The sequence below is a fragment of the Poecilia reticulata genome, chromosome 21 (genome assembly GCF_904066995.2).
Source record: "Poecilia reticulata chromosome 21, P_reticulata-male-v2, whole genome shotgun sequence".
NCBI lineage: Eukaryota > Metazoa > Chordata > Actinopteri > Cyprinodontiformes > Poeciliidae > Poecilia > Poecilia reticulata.
In genome coordinates this window covers 5,483,166-5,504,325 of record NC_088850.1, presented here as the reverse complement: position 1 = coordinate 5,504,325, position 21,160 = coordinate 5,483,166, and the positions used below count along the sequence as shown (strand labels likewise).

Here is a 21,160-nt window from a genome sequence, read left to right as displayed (position 1 = left end):
AAGTTAACAAAAATCCCTTCTTATTAGCTCCCGATTTGTTTTTGTTTTTTTCCCAGCACATTTTAAAATGTTTGATTCATAAACCCTACAGTAGATTTATACACAATATGTGAAAAACTGTTAAACTTGATGTTGATATATCCCAGTCGTTTTACTTTGCTGACGTGCAGCCTTTTTGACTTTTCACCTCTCAGCACAAGTCAAACGCCCCGTGCACGGCGCTCAGACGCCGCTCTACATGCTGCAGATGCCGTGACATCACAGAAGACGTCAAATTTAAAAAATATTCAACCTCTTAAAACCTATTTTAGCGTATTTTTGTCTCCTGCTGAGTCGGTTTTAGAGAAAACTCTTTGAGTTCAGGAGGTTTGTTTTTGTTGGTGTAAAATATGATTACATCCTGGTGTGTGTGTGTGCGTGTGTGTGTGTGTGTGTGTGTGTGTGCGTGTGTGTGTGTGTGTGTGTGGACCGAGGTCACCTTTCCTCTCTCTCACCCTGGGAGTGTGTGTTCACAGGGTGTCTGTGCTGAGGGGATCTGGGGTGAATACAAAGTGGAGCCTCACTGGGAATAAGCTGTCAGATGAAACACTGAGGAACTACTGAGAGACACAAAAAGAAAAAAGTGTGTGTGTTTTTGTGCGGGCTTGTGTGTGTGTGTGTGTTTGGGATAAGGAGCGTAATCATGAGTAGCGATATCCCACTTGTGTTTTGTTTGTTCGTGTGTGGAAAAGTTCCTCCACGTCTCCGTCCCCTGTGTGCGTTTCTATGCATGTATTCACGTGTTTGTATGTTTTCTGCTTTGCAAACACACCTCTGTCTCACTGGGTGTGTGTGTTTTTATGCGTGTGTGTGTGTGTGTGTGTGTGTGTGTGTCCAGGGAAGCACTAGTTGAAAGGGAGAGCCCTCACTCTCCACAGACCGACTTAGGATTCTCTCTGCCTTCCCGAGAGTTCACTGCACCGGCCTGCGTGCTGGACTCTCAGTCCGCTCACACACACAGACACACACACGCACACACACACCTACATGTGATATCTACCTCTTAAGCATCTCACTCACATACTCTCAGCCCCTCAAAGTGAACCATGCACTCCTGAACCTTGTTACTCGGAGTTTGTGCAAGTTCAGTGGGGTTTCGAAGATGGAGGAGCCTTTATATTCACACAAAGACGGACTCACTGGTGGAAAACCTCAACCAGCAGATCACACAGTCAGAGCTGCGGGAAGACGAATGAAGAGTTTTCTGCTTGATGCAGGATCTTTTTGTGCTGCTGTTGTTTTTATTTGGATGAGGGGTGTGGTTAGACTTTGTCTGAATCAGAATTGCTAATAAATCAACTTAAACTTCTATGAAAGTTGGGAGTGAAATCTCTAGGAATCAAAGCTGCATCTATGTTTTTTCCTCTATTTTCATGAAATTAAAATGCAAGTCCAGAAAATGTTCACAGATACTCGAGCACACCTGTTGTAATTGATTTAAACCATTCTTTTTCTTTGAGTTGGTAGTTTTGTGAATATTTTCCACTCAGTTTAAAGATAACCCAAACAGTTCTGAACACACTTTGCACAAAAAAGTGAATAAAAGTTTTAGTTGGGTTGATTATATCTTTGTCTTAAAAGGAAACCTGTTACACAAAGTCCACATTTTTGCATGTTTTTGTACTTCCATTTGTGTTTCTACTGCTTCTAAAAAACAAACACCAAACTGTATTTCTGGCAAAAAGTTAACAGAATCAGGTACTGCGTTGTTACCTAGCAACCCCAGCGAAGCCCAGTTTGTTACCTAGCAACCCAACTAGAACTGCAGCACATCTGGTCAGCTGGTTTTACTGCGCTGTACAATGGCTGCTGGAAAAGACAAGTGTTTTTTTGTTTTTTTTACTTATCATCCAGAATTCACTTGCTGTATTCTCGTTGGTTGTGCAGGAGGCTCCACTTCTGCTTTTCAAAGATGTATGGTTCTATAATTGTGGATCTTTTCAATTTCAAAACCTGGTTTCTAGTTCAAGCAGGACATAATTTTCCATGTTTAAACAAGAAGCCTTAAGTCCATTTCAGCGCCACTTTCCTGTGGAGTTCTTCAAAGTTCAATCCTCGGCACTGTCCTCTTTTCAATGAATCTTCTCCTCCAGATGTAGTTCTTGTTAAAAAAAAAAACATAAATATAAATCAATGGAACTTGTAAATATGCAATAAATAAGAAACCAAGAGTTAAAGACATGGAAGAAAGAATAAGTTAAAGATCAAAACAGGAACAAAAACACTGTGGGATCAAAAACATCTATAAAACTTTCTCCTGAAGACAGTTGGCTCATATTTCAGTCAAACTTGATGGGATTATTTTTTTGTCCATTATGTCTTTGCCAAATAAAAAACTGTTTAGACAAACTCTGATTAGAGGAACGGCCAAACGTCCAGTTAGGATGATGGTAGAAAGTTGGGGAAACCAATCATTTGACCAATCAGTGGGAGTGTAGCTATCTTTGAGCTGATATGTGTCATTTTAATCATCAATAAAGTTTACAATGATTCTTTTTATTCCTAAAAATAAATTGATTCAGAGTCGTAATCGTTAAACCCAGTGATTAAGATTCATCATAAAAAAATATCCCATGAAGAATGAATGTAAACTTCTGACCTCAACTGTACATCAGATTGATTTTTAATTAGGTCTGCAAGCACAATGTAACTGCAGACGCTTCCAAGTTGTTTATTTTTAACTCTCTTCACATGCAGCAACAAGCAGCACAAAATCTGTCAGAATGAAACACGAGGCCCTCAAGTGACTCTTCCTCCCGCTTTAATTTGAGCTAAATATTACTCAAACCGCTAAAACTGGACCAAACTTGAATCAGAAATCCTTTCCTAACATATATCCCATAATTCACCTCATTTCAAAGAGCAGTTAGGATGAATGCTGAAGACTCAAATCAGATCACAAAACATGTCTGCTGTCCGTCCCTAATGCGCAACGTGGACAGAGATAAAAGGAAGCTTTCATGTTTCCTGCCCTTGCCACTTGAGATTGCAAATGTAATATAAATGATGGAATCGGATGTTTTTGGCACATATTACATGATTTTATATATATATATATATATAAAAAAGTAATTTTCTGTGCTTTTATGAAGCTTTATTTAGTCTTTTATTGCTATTTTTAGATATCAATTAGTCTGCTTTGTAAGTTTTTCGAGGTAATTATGCGGTTTTTGTAGAGGATTCAGCTCCTTAATGCTTTTCCAGCTCAGTGGATTCAATGTTTCCGTGAGTTTTATTGAAACGCACCGTCAGGAACTTGTTGGTTATTAACGACGTACGCACAGACGCGGGGAAAACGGAGGAGTTATGATAACGACACTGCGATAAGGAAGCGTGTGCGTGTGTCCCCCAGGTAAAAGAAGAAAAAAAAAACAGTGGAACATGGAATCAAATCTGAGCCAACATCCTGAGATTGTTCCTGTTGATAAAACGATATCATTAAATATAAATGCAGAGTGTTTCATTCCCGACGCCGCGGGCTCGCAGCGTCGAACGGGAATGCTTTGAATCCAAGGCTGGAAATTTCCCCCAAATCATCAAATCTGACAACAAAGGAAAACTCAAATAGACTGCCTTAATGAGTTAAACACACACACTCTCTCACACACACACACACACACACCCTCGCACATGTTCTTGATCTAATAAGTCTTTAAAGCGTGTTCCTTATCCATCTGGCTACCGACAGGAACACACTCACACACTCTTTTTGTACGATCAATCCACATCAAACAGTCACTCATTTAAATATTCATATAAGGTGTTAGAAGACGGCTGGACGGTCTCTCCCTCTTTCGCTCTCCAGGTGTATTAATAATTCCCCCTGTCTATCCACCACACAGAGTTGGAGGTTTTTCCCTTCAGACAAAGTTTCTAGAAGTTTCTATAAATTAATAAGAGTGTGTTCTCTGTGAAGCCGGCCGCTTTGAACCCAGCGTATTGATCTTGCAGGTGAGTCGGCTGTGCCGGATCACGACTTCAAACAGAATCCAGCGTTCCTGCGGAGAGGCCGGCCCAGCCCAGAACAATACCCACGTTACCCCTCCATATGACCGGTCCAATCTGGGAGCCGGAGGTCGGGGAGGCGGACGGGAACACGTGATCCGGATCATGGCGGAGGTGGGAATTTTGATCACAGGGATTTGCAAAGGAGACCTGGAAAAGGGAGATTAGGAGAGGTGAGGGAGATGTTTGGGGTGAAAGTTCAAGCAGTTTTAACTGAACCCATCCGTGTCACGGAGAGGAATTTAATTTGAGGAGAGGATTAAAAGTTTCTAGAGCAAATGTGTTGGTTCACCTGAAATAAGACAAAATTAACTTACAGGTTACTTTTCAGTAAGAAACAGCAGCTTATTTTAAGTCAATAATTCCTTAATATTGATTTTAAAAAGTTCCATTGGTAGATTATTTCACTTTTTGGAAAATGTCTTGATATAAGTTAAATAATCCGCAAGTAGTACTTATTATATTACATTTATGTAAAACAAGCTCCTAAATCTTGCTGAAAAGTCACCTGAAAGTTAGTTTTGTCCTATTTCAAGTAAACTAAGATGTTTGTAATATTTTGTGTTTTTGCAGTAATTTGCCTGGAAAATGCTCAGTATCATTCCTTTAATGGTAAACTCGGACAAAAAGCAGATTTTACATGCACAAAGCAATAACAATGTTTAATTTTTCCAGCTGTGTCAATAATGAAGAATAGAAAACATGCACAGATTAGCATCTCTAAGAAAAGGTTTGGCTAAAATATGGGATGCTGATGATGTCAAATCTTGTTTTCCACACTAAAATACTTGGTTAGATTTTGTTTCTGTTTGCAAACATTTTCACTCACATTTCTGTTTTTTAAAGGACATTTTTGAAGTTGATTTGTTAGTTAACAAGTGATCACTTTTATGAAGCATGAACACAAAACATAAGGTTTCTATTAGTTAGAGTCAAGATAGTTTGACTGTGAATTTAACACACCTGGTTGAGGCTCATAGACGGTGATATTTATTAAAGTTAGAAGCAGCTAGCTTAGAAACCGACCCATACCTCCTCCCTCCTGACGTGTTGATCAAATTACCGACTGCCTGAATTCACACATGATTTATGTCACTATGTCATAAACAGCGTTTCCCCTTAAACCGGAGCAACATTAAAAACGTACCAAAGACGAGATGCTAACCAGTTTTTTCCATACATGCTAGGCTACATGACGGCGCGGCACTGTCTCCATGGTTACCAACGGTTAGACCTTCGCCATAATGTGATGTGATATCTTTTTATCACTTAAAAAGTTAATTTTCTTACCTTGTAAAAAGTGTTTGCTGCAAATCCGTGGTTTCACCGACGGCTGCCAGTTATTATGATTAATGGTTGCTTTCCAATCGCCGCCGCATCTAATTGACAAGTTTGGTTTCTATCCTTGTCTGTTTGTGCATCTTATGTGCATTTTAAAGTGAAATCAACTATATAAAAGCGATATTAGGTTATAGATGTCCGATTTTTTTTGAGTGGCGCAGTTGGTAGAGCTGTTGCCTTACAGCAAGAAGGTTCTGGGTTCGATTCCCGGCCCCGGTCTTTCTGCATGGCGTTTGCATGTTCTCCCTGTGCATGGTGGGTTTTCTCCGGGTACTCCGGTTTCCTCCCACAGTCCAAACACATGACTGTCAGGTTAATTGGTCTGTCTAAATTGCTCCTAGGTGTGTGTGTGTGTGTGCATGGTTGTGTGTCTCTGTGTTGCCCTGCGACAGACTGGCAACCTGTCCAGGGTGACCCCCATCTCTCACCTGGAACGTTAGCTGGACATAGGCACCAGCAACCCTCCTGACCCCACTGAGGGACAAGGGTGTTAGAAAAAGGATGGATGTCCAATTTTTTTTTACAGGTTTTCATTATTTTGACGTCTGAAGAGCGTGACGTCACGTGCAAAGGCTCAATAGAAAACTGAAAAATAAAAAGACACATGTATTAGTATTCGTACAAATAAATTACCTTAATGAAGTTTGTTGCACCGTTCAGTCCTCCTGTGTGTGTGTGTGAGTCAGACTGAGGTTGTGGAAGTGCTGATTAGCGGGTCTTGAGGCTGACGGCGGGGCTGATCAGTATTTCCTCTGTGTCAGAGCTTTAGGGAACAAATCCCAACATTAACCCGGCTCTCATCTGCCTGACGGAGCGCTAGCAGCAGCCTGCCAGCCACAGGCCGAACACTCAGCTACAACTGCAAGCTAAGGCGTGCCAATCCTCCTCAGACGGCGCCTCATTGTTGTCTCATTTCAAATCAAACCCGCATTTGATCATCTAATGCTGCTCTCAGCATCAAAGCTGACGGGCTGTGACACGCGGCGTTTAATAAGCAGTCTAAAGTTTGTCAAAATCTGCGTGACAGAAATGACATTTAAGTAGCACCACTTGAGGGGGAAGTATGCGGATTTATATGGTGTAATAAATGCATCAAAATGCTCCTTTTAAGAGCTGACGTGTGCTTCGTAAAGACCCAGGAGGAAAACTGACACATAATTGTTCTGACTTTGACAATAATTCATTTACCGGCGCAAACTGGATGTTGGTGGGTGTAGAAAGGAGACCTGCGATCCCCCAGAAGGGCTGAAATGAGGCCAACAACCCTTCTGACATGCAGTCCTCTGTTGATAATTACCATCTCATCGCTTAACATTTCCAATTCTTTTTATTTGTTTTTGTTGAAGTATGCTACAGAAGATTTACAATAGGAAATCCCTCCACTGGAGCGCTGCTCTTCAAAGTTTTTACACTGTTTTTTGTCTGAGCTCGTTAGTTTACAGGGTTGATCCACGTGGGCCAAATTATGAGCTACAAAATTAGCTTTTCACCTCAGAAATGTCACTCATCAATCCTTCATTTTGACAAGAGCTTAACTCTGTTACATTTCTGAAACTATGAAAGTTAAAAGCTGAATTATTGTCATGTAAACACAGGCTCATTCCTGTGAGAATATTCATAACCCAGTTTAGTTGGAACCTGCCTTTGTTCCAGTCTGACTTTTCTGTCCTAAGCAAATCAGGATTAGGACCTCAGATATGCTGGGACACATTTCTAATCAACAACAAAATGATCCAACATCTATTTAAAATATTACATAAAATATCTGATGCAGATTAGATTACGTTGTGAACCCAAAATTTGCTTTATTAAAGTAAAAGTTAAAGACGTTTATGAAATGTAAATCCATGTTTTAACCATTTATTTATTTGTGTCTGACTGAAATATAAAGATTATGTAGAACAGCAGAGGTTGAAACAAGTAATCTAGATTATACATTTATTAGAAGAATCATTTTTTAACAAATATTGATCCTGTATCTGTTATCATATGCAGTAGATTTGCAAAGTGTTATCAGGCTTATTTGATTAAATGTTTGTGTTTTAGCAATGGTTATAAAACAAAGAAACATTATTTTAAGTTCTAAATATACAGAATGTCTTTAGATTGTTGACTGGATAAGAAAAAATAATAAAACCTGGACTTTTTTTTTAGCTTTATGTCACATTACAATGTCATTCTGTTTTTTAAATAGTGTTTTTTATTCTTTGAGAAACCCTTTAATTTCCCGTGGCAACCATTCGGGAATCACCTTCTCCAGCCTCCACTGCATCTTCCGCGCTCCGCTCCTTCAGACTAGCGGCAGCAGTAATGAGCAAATACCTGGTGGAACTGCGTATCTGCAGATCTCATCATAGTTTTCCATCAAACTTCTCAGTGCACCTTTCTGTGTGTCTATATGCTCTGCTCTTTAAGTCAAATAAATTTAGCCAGTTTTAGATTTTGGACCTAAATGTGAGTTTGTGAAAGATAAACTTACAGCAGTAAGTTGTGTTAACTTTTGATTAGTTTTGTCAAACCTCCAAAAGTTTTTAGGCTAGCACTTAAAACGAACGAAGAAAAAGACAGGAGTGGGAATTAATTCCCAGAATGCTTAGCAGCATGTTTTTGTCTCCTGAGATGGAAGTGCGTTACGTTGATCTGCAGTTCTGTTCACACTAAATGTTTCTGAGCCGAATTTAATAACATTTATTATCAGATCAGAAATTTTGTTCTTGCAATTTGAAACAAGAATTTAAATTATTCTAAAGTAAAATAAGTTTTTATTTTAACTTAATATTGTGAGTGAAATAATAGAGAAATGTGGCTCTTTAACCAGATGAGGACAGTTTTTTTATTTTTATTGTTAAATAATTATTTGGTTTAAATTGTAGCATTAAGTTAAAACTCACAATTCAAGATTAATGAACTTAAAAAACAATGTTTAGACAACTTGTCTCTGTTGTTTAATCAACTTCATGAGCTTTAATTTCTGAGTTAAAACCAAAACAATTTTCTTTTTCAACTTGAACCACCTGGAAATGTTTTACAGTGCAGGTCTTATTTTCTCTCTGTGCAGTAAAACTTGTAAATCGACACCTGAACCTGTGTTTTAATTTAAAAGGTATTGATTTCAGGTGATTATTGTCAGGGCGGTGAGGTTTGAGGGCGGGGCTCTTATCATGTGTCAGCGCTCATTTGAGGCTCCGCCCACCGGGACTCGTCCCAGAGTGGATCTGCTGTCAGCCGCTCATCACTCAGTCCGTTTCATCTCCGCCTTTTTTCTCTGCTCATGAACGAGACGCTGCATCCATACACACCAGTGAGGTTGCTTCATCTTAGAGCTGCAGTGCACGAGTGATTTTTTATTTTTTTTCTTCTTCTTTGCTTTGCACTTACACACACATGCAACCCCTATGTTGTCGGCCAGGGGGGCAACATGAAAGAGACTCTGGCTGTGGGCATGAAGAGCCTGGAGACTGGAGAAGTCCAGCAAAGGCAGGTGGAAAGCCAAGCGGCCACAGGGAGCCTGGAGAACGAGCCGGGTCTTAAGAACAAGGCGGGCCTGGAGAACAAGGTGGGCTTGGAGAACAAGGTTGTCCTGGGGAGCAATATTTGGGAGACCGGGGAGAGGGGTGCAGGTCCATGAAACGAGGCCGAAGGTGATCCTGGGGAGCGTGGAGGACCTGCAGAGTGGAGTACAGATCAATTAAAAGAGGATGATGGTGGTCCTGGCGACGACCTTCTACCCCAAAAAGCTCCACGGCAGCAAAACGCAGAAACTTCACAAATGTCCGATTGATTCCCTTAAGCACACCGCCTGCTATTAATCGGTCCTCTTAACTATTAACATACTGACTACAGGCTCTCCGCCGCATGCAAACAATAAAGTTCCTGAACGAGACGACGTCCATGTTTTATTGGCTGCAGGCGGCGCAGAGGGGAGGGCAGGGGGAGGCGGTGGGGTGTGGGCAGGAGAACACAGGACTGCCGCTGTTGCCTCTGAGGCAGAGATTGGCTTCTTGCTCTCATCTGCCCGTCAGAGCCTTCCTCTGAGCTGCCAGTCAGAGTGACGGACAGACGCTTTCTGGATGCAGGAGAGAAGTTTGAAGGAGCCGGTTGATTGAGAGTGGTTTCTGACATCTCTGAGCGTCAGGCTGGGAAAGACGATCCTGCATGTAAACACACACACACACACACACACACACACACACATATATACAGTATGCATTAAGGCTGAAACGATTAATCTGATTAATTGATTAATTAAACAATTGTCAACTAATTTAAATCGACTAACTGCTAACTGTAACATACAACACAATCAGAACAGAAATGAAGTCAAAACTGTAGAAAAAATATCAGTTTTCCATTCAAGATTTTTTAAAGTTGTATGTTCTACCCAGAACTCCTCGAGCGATTAATCACGTTTTAGCTTCACTCAGTTCAAATCCTGTAAAAGAATCTCCAGTTGTTAATCAGTTAATCCAAACATAATCAACAGTTCAGTCCTGCACTGAACTGATGAAGCAGAAAGAGTTGAACTTTTCACATGTTGATGTTAAAATTATATATTTATTTTAGCTGCAGGTGATCAAGCGTGCACTAAAAGAATGCCGCGTTGTTGCATTTTAGGCAATTAAATGTTTATTTTCCTGTCTAAAAAAGGAATTTAGTTGTTTATTTGAACATTTTAATGTATTTAAAAATGCTTAAGAGGTTAAGTCATCAACATAATTGATTACTAAATATGTACAGATCTGGAAAACATGAAGAGACCACTTAAAATGCTCAGTTTCTCTGGTTTTACTTTTTATAGGTTTATGTTTGAGTAAAATGAACATTGTTTTTTATTCTATGAACTACTGACAACATGTCTACAAAATTACAAGCAAAAATTCTGTATTTATTTGCAGAAAATGAGAAATGGTCAAAATAAGAAAAGATGCAGTGATTTCAGAGCTCAAAAAATGGAAAGAAAACAAGTTTATATTCATTTAGAAACAACAATACTGGTGTTTTAACTCAGGAAGAGTTCAGAGGTCAATATTTGGAGGATAAACCAGGAGGTTTTCAATGAGGTTCAGAGCAGTGGGCTCTTAGATTTTAATGTATTTATGAAGCTCTACTTACAGCATCTTAGCTTAGCTTAGCTTGCTTTAGCTTAGCTTAGGTTAGCACTTTTCCTCCGTGAAACAAGGCCTGCCACCAATAATATCACATCTAATACTCACAAAAAAAAAAGTTCCTAAATAATTTACAAAATTAGAGAAAGTTGTAATAATAAGCACACATAGCTTAATGTGGAGTTGTTTACTAAAATAAATTAAAAAAACAGAATTTTAATATTTTTTTAAAAATGTGTAAATTGAAGATAATGAGTTCATGAAATGCAGTCTGAGTGAAAGTCCGCGCGCGCGTGTGTGTGTGTGTGTGTGTGTGTGTGTGTGTGTTTGTAATCTAATGAGGACAGACAAAAGAAGTCTGTAGCTCAGAGCCAATTGGGCCGAGAGAAGCAGAGCATCAGAGACAGAAAGATGAAGAGGGGAGTGCAATAGTTGGGGGTTAGGGAGGGTTCAGGCTGGTGGCAGCCAGTGCCTGAGGCAGGGTTTTGGGGTCAGGCCCCCTCAGACAGCCACACCGGCCCCCCGGGCCCCGAGAGGGGGAACACCAGAACCGTGCTGGCCGAGGGAGGGGCGCTCAATTAAGGCAGGATTCAAGATTTGAGCTTGGCACTTCAGAGGAGAAGGCCACCTGATACCGATGCACCTCAAAGATCATCCTCCGCCCCAACAGCCCTGTTGAATTCACACCGAGAGATCTCACTCTTTAATATATGCAACTTTATAATTATTAACTGCATATTCTCTAAAGCTGAAGTATATTAACTCTGTTGCTAAATTTCACTGGCTTCAGAAAGAGAATTGCTGACTGAGAAGGTATGAAAATAATGTAGTCAAGCATTTACAGGTCCTTCTCAAAAAATTAGCATATTGTGATAAAGTTCAAATTATTTTCCATAATGTAATGATAAAAATAAAACTGTCATATATTTTAGATTCATTGCACACCAACTGAAGTATTTCAGGTCTTTTATTGTTTTAATACTGATTATTTTGGCAGACAGCTCATGAAAACCCAAAATCCCCGTCTCAAAAAATTAGCATATTTCATCCGACCAATAAAAAAAAAGTGTTTTAATACCAAAAAAGTCAACCTTCAAATAATTATGTTCAGTTATGGACTCAGCCTTTTGCAGCCTTCAATGCAGCATGGAGGCAATCAGCCTGTGGCTCTGCTGAGGTGTTATGGAGGCCAGGATGCTTCGATGGCCTTAAGCTCATCCAGAGTTTTGGGTCTTGGTCTCTCAACTTTCTCTTCACAATATCCCACAGATTCTCTATGGGTTCAGGTCAGGAGAGTTGGCAGGCCAACTGAGCACAGTAACACCATGGTCAGTGGTTTTGGCTCTGGGAGCAGGTTCCAGGTTGTGCTGAAAAATAAAATCTTCATCTCCATAAAGCTTTTCAGCAGATGGAGCATGAGGTGCTTCAAAACCTCCTGGTAGCTGCTGCATTGACCTGCCCTTGATAAAACACAGTGGACCAACACCAGCAGCTGACATGGCTCCCCAGACCATCACTGACTGTGGGTACTTGACACTGGACTTCTGGCCTTTTGGCATTTCCTTCTCCCCAGTCTTCCTCCAGACTCTGGCACCTTGATTTCCGAATGACATGCAAAATTTGCTTTCATCCAAAAAAAAAGTACTTTGGACCACTGAGCAACAGTCCAGTGCTGCTTCTCTGTAGCCCAGGTCAGACGCTTCTGCCGCTGTTTCTGGTTCAACAGTGGCTTGACCTTTGACCTGGGGAATGCAGCACCTGTAGCCCATTTCCTGCACACGTCTGTGCACAGTGGCTCTGGTTGTTTCTACTCCAGACTCAGTCCACTGCTTCCCCCAAGGTCTGGAATCGGCTCTTCTACACAATCTTCCTCAGGGTCCGGTCACCTCTTCTCATTGTGCAGCGTTTTCTGCCACACTTTTTCCTTCCCACTGAGGTGCCTTGATACTCTGGGAACAGCCTATTGGTTCAGAAATGTCTTTCTGTGTCTCACCCTTACTGAGGGTGTCAGTGATGGCCTTCATTGACACCCTGATTGAGGTTTTGAGTAATGAACCAGGCTGGGAGTTTTTAAAAGCCTCAGGAATCTTTTGCAGGTGTTTAGAGTTACTTTGTTGATTCAGATGATGAGGTTAACTGCTGGTTCTGAGAACCTTTTCATGATATGCTAATTCTTTGAGACAGGGATTTTGGGTTTTCATGAGCTGTATGCCAAAATCTTCAGTATTAAAACAATAAAAGACCTGAAATATTTCAGTTGGTGTGCAATGAATCTAAAACATATGACAGTTTAATTTTTATCATTACATTATGAAAAATAATTAACTTTATCACAATATGCTAATTTTTTTAGAAGGACCTGTATATAACTGGATTTGATGCTTTTTAATTTTCTCCCCATCATTAAAAAAATTACAAGCTGTTCAGATTTAAAGATGGCCTGTTCATCAGGTTGGATTGGGTCAGACATGATCATTACATGTTTTGCACAGAATAATTCCTAGATAATGAGATCTTAGTCAGTTCTTCTTATTTTGAGCTCCTTTCAGAATGAGCTGTTTTAAGCCTCTGTCACTTTAAGTCCAAATAAGCTGCAAACAGATGCACAATTATACAGCCATTCATCTTTGAAAAGCAGGAGTGGAGCCTCCTACACAGCCAACAAGAATGCAGTAAGTGGTTTCTGGACAGGGAGTCAACAACAAAGCACTTGTCTTTTCCAGCAGCCATTGTATCATCCATACAGTGATATAACCAGCTGACCAAACATGCTGGAGCTCAACTTTGGTTGCTAGGTAACGGGCTGGGTTTAGCTTGCTTGGTGAGAGACAGTACCTGCTAATTTGAGGTATCCATTCTTAGATTATGTTTTAATCTGGTCAGTTCTGCCTATTTTGAGCTTCTTTAAGACTGAGCTGTTTTGGAGCTCTGTCACTTTAAATTCAAATAAACTGCTGCAGGCCACACACCCTAACTCATTAGTTACCCTCATATGTGAATATGGCTACAAATAGATGTGCAGTTATACAATCCTACATCTTTGAAAAGCAGAAATGGCACCTCCTGCACAAACAACAAGAATGCAGTAAGTGGTTTCTGGATGATAAGTCAACCAAGAAAAAAAAGAAAAAATACTTGTCTTTTCCAGTAGCCATTGTACAAGGTTAGGTAATAGGAAGGCTTCACTGGGGTTACTAGGTGACGGGCAGTGCCTGCTGATTTGTGACGTTATATTCAAGAAGATTTTGAAATGGCTCATTTTCCAGACACCAACAACTTTAACTTATTGCCAAAAACTGGCTGGGTGTTTTTTTTTAAGCACCGATTCTGTTTTTAGAAACCCAACAGAAAATGTGCAAAATGTGAATTCTAGAATATGTGTCTAGAATAAAAATCTGGACAGGACATTTCTAAGAATCTCTTTCTCTAAAAATTTAACAAATCAACATATCAAGAACATTTTTATGATGAATGTATTGTATTGAGGTTTGAGGATGTTGTCCTATCTGGTCTCTGATGGTTGAGTTCGGATATCTGCTTTCTGCAGTTGCATAATTAGCTGTGATCGTATCATGTCTAAGATCCAAGCTGCTGCTCCACAACCCTCCGGGAGGGAAACGGTTAAAATCCTGTCTCTGGTTCTCACACTGCCTTGCTCTCTTCTTCTGTGGTTGAACAACATCAGTTCAGTTAAATTCAATTCGTCTCGAGGTGCTTTACTAAAAAAGCCATTTAATTTCAATCGTATACATTCCAATTGATCCAAGTCATAAAACACCAAGTTTATTATTATTATTATTATTTTAAAACTTTGTATCTATCTATCTATCTATCTATCTATCTATCTATCTATCTATCTATCTATCTATCTATCTATCTATCTATCTATCTATCTATCTATCTATCTATCTATCTATCTATCTATCTATCTATCTATCTATCTATCTATCTATCTATCTATCTATCTATCTTCTCCTGGATGAGAATGAAGCAACAGCAGACAATCACTGTAAAAACACAAAATCTTAGCAAGTATTTTGTCTAGTTTCTGGTGTAAATATTTTACTGAACTTGAAATAAGACAAAACTAACTTATAAGTAACTTTTCAGCAACATATAGAACCTTGTTAAAGTGCACATTTGCAGAAAGAAGCAATTTAGAGATTTATTTTTATTACCTTAAAGTAAAAGCATAACTTTTCTGCCTTCCAGAAAGTTTGAATTAAAAACGTACTTTCTCATGCAGATATCTACTTCACTTGAAAACTAACCAACTTAAAAGAATATTTTTAACAACATATAGGGGCTTTTGTTTTGTTTGTTGTTTTCACTTATAAAAATGAAAAAAGTGAAATAATTTCAGTGGAATTTGTACTTTTTTTAAGCATTCTGGGTAAATAAAAACCCCAAAAACACTTTAGTCTAACGCTAAAGGAAGAAACAAAAGATAAATACTAACTGCTAAAATCTGGCACCACTCCATTTTCATTTATATTTTGTGAAAGAGGAAGTTGCTTTCAGTGTCTTCTCCAGAGGTTTTTGTGTTGTTTCCTTCAGTCGTTCTTGTTGCAGCGCCCCCACAGGCAAGGAGGGGAACAGGTTTTTCAAATGGTTTGGTTCGTTCAGTTCGTTCTCAAGCCAGGCGGTCTTTGAATGTTTGTTACAAAGATTAAATGAACATGTTTGAGAAACGCTGATCCAGACCAGCGTCTAGATCAGCTCTGATGTTTTGATTAAATGCTGGATTTAACAGAGAGCCAGTAAAGGGAAGATGAAATAGGAGAAATATTTTCGTTAGAACTGTTTTAACTACATTTTGTGGACTTCCTGGTAGTAAAGAGTTACAGTAGTTCATCCTTAAGTAAGAAATGTATGAACTAGTTCCTAGACAGGATATTTATAATTTATTATGTTGGTAGAAAATACGTCAAATTGCCAGGCTACAAATTTTTATTCTCTGTTTTATTTGAACTTTATATTTTCGTCTCTTTCTGAACTCATGCAAATTTTTGAAGCTGTGGTCGGAGCTGTGCAGGATCCAGGCGCTCCTGGTTGATTTGCCGTTAGTTTCACTGTTTTGGGAGATTTGCTGTAATTAATTGGTTCTTCTGGGGGTCAAGTGGTTTCATCTCATTTCAGTCACCTTGCACATCAAGGAACTATGTCTGCACCTGTTTCCTGCTCTCAGCAGCTGCCAACTGAGCCTCCCAAACCACTATTGATCCTATCAGATTATGAACACACACGCACACACACACACACACACACGCACACACACACACACACAGAGAGACACATTTGTTATGCTTTGTTTATCAGCTAATTAATTTTGGCAGAGAAAGCATTAAACATTAGAAAAGTTGTGCAGGATTCATTCATTAGCTCCACATCACTGCTTCTAAACAAAGAGAGCGTAAAAGGAAGTCGCTGAGAAATATAGCAATGCAGTTATTTTTAAGTGCATTTGTGAGCCTGCCTACTTATTGGTAAATTGAATATAATTCATATTTCATATTTTTGTATAATTTTTGTCCAGATTAAAAAGTGAGCTGTTATCCTTACAGGTTAATTTTCTAAACTACAGAAAAGTTATTGTTAGGGAAACTCAAATTTGGAAAATTGGGCCGATGTTGATATCCGGTAGTTTTTATTTGATTACTTCATTAATCATGAGGATAATCGATAGAATACTCAATTACTAAAATAATCATTTACAACAGCCCTAGTAACTAGTCATGTAAATTATTGCTATGTGGTGGCAGGAGCATCTTCCACAGAGATATGAAGCTCTGAGAATTTCAGTTTTTCTGGGGAGCACTGTTGGGCTAAAGTTATTGGCCTGTAAAGTCAGGTGCAAAGCATGCTGGGATACTGTGTAAGTTTCTCTGAGGAGAAACTCTTAAATTAGAGATTGTTGGGACACACACAGGAGAACAAGCAGACACGGAAAACAGTGCAACACATTTTAAAGCTCATCTGCAAACTGATTCTGTCAGGAAAACTTAGTGACGTGCGGCTGCCTCCTACAGCTTTCCTCCATAATGGCAGCAGTCGGCAGCGGCGTTGTGCTGTCCACCAGGGAGGAAAAGAGGCGGCGGGCTCTAAATAGAGCCTCCCAGTGTTAAATATTAACACCCGCCTTCCTCTGACAGAGAGCGGCCCGCCATGTCGCCTTCCATCTCCACCACCTGGGAGATGCAACACAGCATAGCACTCAGGCACACCGGGAAACACATGGACAGATCTCAGTTTATGGACAAAACAAGTTCTTAGATATGAAGTTATGCATCTGCTCAGAGTTCCTCTACATTAGTGTAAACTTTGTTTTATGTTTCAGCTCTTTTTTAAAAATGTGGATTTCATTTTACAAATATAAAATGTAGGATATGAGTTCTGTTAAATTATCACAATGCATGAGAAAACATTTGTCGTTTCCAGCAGCCATTGTACAGCGCATACAGCAGTAAAACCAGCTGAGAAACTGTTATCTTTTATCAGACCCTAGGCGTCTGATAAAAGAAAACAGACTACAACCAAAACAATTGAAAAGTATAAACAAATTTATTTATAGCAATTAATAACTGTGAATATAAGGAAAAAAATAATTATCAAGACAAAACAAAATGCCGCTCTGCACCAAATCAAACTGGAATTTGCTCAAAGAGAAAGATCCAGAGATAAATCTGAGTCGCTCTGGTTTTTTTTGAGACTCTAATTTCTAATATTTACAAAACCAAGATGTGTAAAAAGTTTTGGAGTTGATGAGTTGTTGGAAATAAAACCAAAGTTATTAACCTGAAAGAGTCAGACGATATCTAGAAAAAAAGTGCAAGCCTGTTCTTGCAGTAAGGTATGGATCTGACTGAGGTGTTACACCAGCATGTTTAATTCATAGCTGTTTTCCTTCTTTCTGATCAGAAACATGAAAGAGAGAGTTTTGCCTGGAGAAAAACAAAATGGCTGAACTCATCCACAAGCTGACAACACTTGTCTGCCTGTTCAGCAGACTCATGCTGGAAAGAGAAGAAGAGACGCCAAACTTCATAAAGGCATTTTATGTCATTGACATAAATGCAGTATTCTTGTATTTGGATTGTTTCATTCTTTCATGTGGCACTCATGATCATGTTTTCTGTTTTGCCTGAAGGAGAATGCGTGAAACTAAAAAGCTTTCCACAGACCAGAGCAAATACATCGCGCATCTGTCATATATTAATCTGATATCATTGGGCAAACAGCTCAAGTTTAAAATTCCTTTTGTTGAACACAAATATAGTCTTTGTGAATTATGCTGTAAACAGTCTTCAGGGTTTGCATGTCAAATCTTTGTGGATTTCTCCAACAATTCATGGAATAAATGTTTAAGCTTGATGTCGGATGTCTATCTGGGATCCTTCCTTCTTTCTAGGGGTGCGTTCACACCAACCCTGTTCAGTTCACTTTAATTGAACTCCAGTTCATTTGCCTGAAAGTCTGGTTGGTTTGATGAGGTCTGAGTGGACAATCAAACTGATGTGGACCAAAAAAGCGAACTCTGGTCCGCCTACAAACCCAGGTCTTGGTTTCGCTGAAATGAATTCTGGCGGTTCAAATGCATATGTGGATGCCAAGCAGACCGGAAACTACTCCAAAAGTAGAAGTGGATTATAGAACAGGACATTCTGAGTAAGAATAGCCAAAACATGCTAGTCTAGAACTAGACTAGACTAGTCTAGACTCCTGATCTTTTACCAAAGACATAAGAGAAAAATCCTACAATCGCTAAAATCTGATGCTAATCCATTTTTGTTTACCTTTTGCAAAGGAGGAAGTTGCACTCATGTCTTCTTCTGAGGATTTTCTTTCGTTTCCTTCAGTTGTTCTTGGTTCAGAGAAACTACAGGCGACATGGGGGAACAGGTTTTTCAGCTGGTTTGGATAACTTGATAGAGTGCAGTGTGAAAGCGAATCACACCAGATGTAACAAATGCTGCAATTTTGGTCCCGAATCTGACCGAGTCCACCGGACTATCAGGTGAAAACACCCTAAACGTCCTCAACTCCTGGTTTTCTTCCAAACTTCTTTCTTAATGACTAAACATCCAAACCTATAAGTTTTCTCCCAAATATTTGAACTTCCTTTTAAACTTTCTCGTAAATTGCTGAACCTCCATTCAAACTTCCAAAGTTTAGAACTTCTATGTGTGGTACCAATCTTTTATTAATGGACTGAAAAAACAGTCCATTAATATCAACCGTACATCTTTGAAAAGCAGAACTGTAGCCTCCTACACAACCAACAAAAATGTAACAAGTTGTTTCTCAGTAGTAAGTCAACAACAAAACACTTGTCTTTTCCAGCAGCCATTGTACAGTGATAAAACCAGCTATGTCACTGCGCAGTGTGACTCAACAATCGAGAGGTTTTTGAAATGGCTCATTTTCTAGACGCCAAAAAACAGTAACTTATTGCCAACAAAATGGTTGTGTAGTTTATTTAAGCACTTGGATTGCTTTTAGAAGCAGTTGAGACCCAAATGGAAGTTCAAAAACTTTCAAAATATGAATTTTGCATAAGACATCCCCTTTAACAGAAAAGATAACACATGTAAAATATTTGAACCAGGAAATGTAGGGAACCAGAATATTTACTAGAATATTCTCAAAGATACAGGAACTTAAATTCATGACGACCTGATTGATGACGTAAGTGATGATGATGATCACTGTAAATTCAGACGATGTTACAGTTAGCTTTTCTCACCTCCAGACATTCACACTTCACAGCTTGCGTCTCCTCAAAAAAAAAACAGACGTTGGCCGGCCACTCACCAAATACCTCGGAGTGTTTTGCCCCAGAATCCACAAACGACATGTAAACCACTTGTTTTTAAAAAGTCAATAAAGCGTCTCTAAACCAGCGAGTGGGAAGCGAGTCATTCTTGGTACCACAAGTGGTGAATTTCCAGCATCCATTTGTTAATGTGCTAAGGCACTTGTCGGGTTTTGTGGTGCTGCAGCTGTGCTATCTGTTCCTGCTGACTGATTTTTCACCCCCAACTCTCTCTGCTTTCTCTCCGTTTCCTTTCTCACTTTTATGTTGCTCTTGTTTCTTTTTTAAATACATCTCTTATGTGTTTCCTATGGCTGAAAAATGTCTGAAAACACTTTCATTGTTCCATCGAGGGTTGTTTGTTTATATCACAGAACATTCAGGACGTCCAAATTGTTAGAAGTAGTGAAACAGTTACACAAACTGGGATGTTGCCAATAGACACAGTTCAACTAAAGCTTTAAAACCAAAAGTTGGATGTTGAGTAATTCAGATTCTTAAACAAGTCTCAACTCATTCGGCTCAGTTAATTAAAGTTCACTTTTTCTGCTTCCATTGTAATTAGGAGGGAAAGCAGCAGATAGGAGCTGCTAATCAATTCCATTTGATCAACCAACATGAACGCCTCTTTAAAGGAACCTCTCTATAAATATGAGTGTGTATTAACACAGTGCCAGATGTGAGAGACATCAGCAGTGGCCTCAGAAGAGCAACAGCTGCTTTTTAAAGGCTCCTTGGAATCTTAAAGGCTGTTTTCAAACAATCCATCAACAAACATCTTAGCTAATTCGCCCCAAGGTCAGATTGTACAATGTGAAGAGAAAATGCAAAATATCCCCCCAAAAACTCAAAGACCTTTATCTCACATTCTGCATGTTTTTCTAAGCAAGTTAAAACTGAAATTACACTTTGCTTGGGTTGCTAGGTTACGTCCAGGCTTCTCTAGGGTTGCTAGGTAACGAGCTGAGCTTCTCTGGGGTTGCTAGGTAACAGGCCGGACTTCGCTGGGGTTGCTAGGTGCCTGCTGATTTGTGACGCTAAATTAGGAAGGTTTTAAAGCAGCTCATTTTTCAGACACCGAAAAACATTAACTTCTTACTAAAAAAAATAAAAAATGTCGGGACTGTTGTTGTTGTTGTTGTTTTTAATGCTCTGGATGTTTTTAGAGGCAGTAGAAACCCAAATGGAAATTTTAAAATGTGCAAAATGTCTGACAAACCTCTGTAGTTAAGCAGTGCTGTAAGGAGGAGTAGACCGGAATGATCATGGTAAATATTAGCCCTAAAGTGTTGCTACCACATGAATGCTGCAAACAATGAGCAGAGTTTCCCCCAGAAAACTTGCTAAGCCTGGTGGTAAGTCATCCAGCAGCCCACTGTGTTTTTGAGGAAATGTGACAATATGACTATGTAATTGTGTTATTGGAAAACAATATTAGCAATACCAAAACAATATTACAACAAATATTAAACAATTCTTGTCCTGGTGGGAGCACAAGTGAAGCCTGGTGGCCCGCCAGGCTTATAAAACACTGGGAGAAACCCTGAATGAGCCATGGAGAGCCCTGGCTGATACTTGGCTTTATGCATAAATAACCCAACTGAAAATATACACAAGAATGCTGTCATGTTCAGCATGTTTTGCAAGATAATAAAAATTAACGGGTCCGACACAAATGTACACACAGAGCTGCAGCTCGCAGCTCCTCCATGTTTGTTTTCCATTTGGCTCTGCTCTGTCCCAGCACCATCATTTCAGTCTAATGGGAACGATAATCGTCGCCTACATGAGTTAGTTTACAAGGCACAGTTGACTTGCACAAAGTACAATGTGAACGCAAACTCATCAGTGGAAAAAC

The 21,160-nt window shown here is 39.4% G+C and overlaps 1 protein-coding gene across 2 annotated transcripts in view; it reads left to right on the top strand.

Annotated features, from left to right (window-relative positions):
• Positions 1-21,160, top strand: part of LOC145549695 (uncharacterized) — an 83,893-nt gene that overhangs the window by 50,933 nt on the left and 11,800 nt on the right. For both annotated transcript variants that reach the window (XM_081602325.1, XM_081602324.1), the window contains one exon: positions 3,991-4,158. In XM_081602325.1, the coding sequence (XP_081458451.1) occupies positions 3,991-4,158 (168 nt within the window). The remainder of the gene's footprint in view (positions 1-3,990; positions 4,159-21,160) is intronic.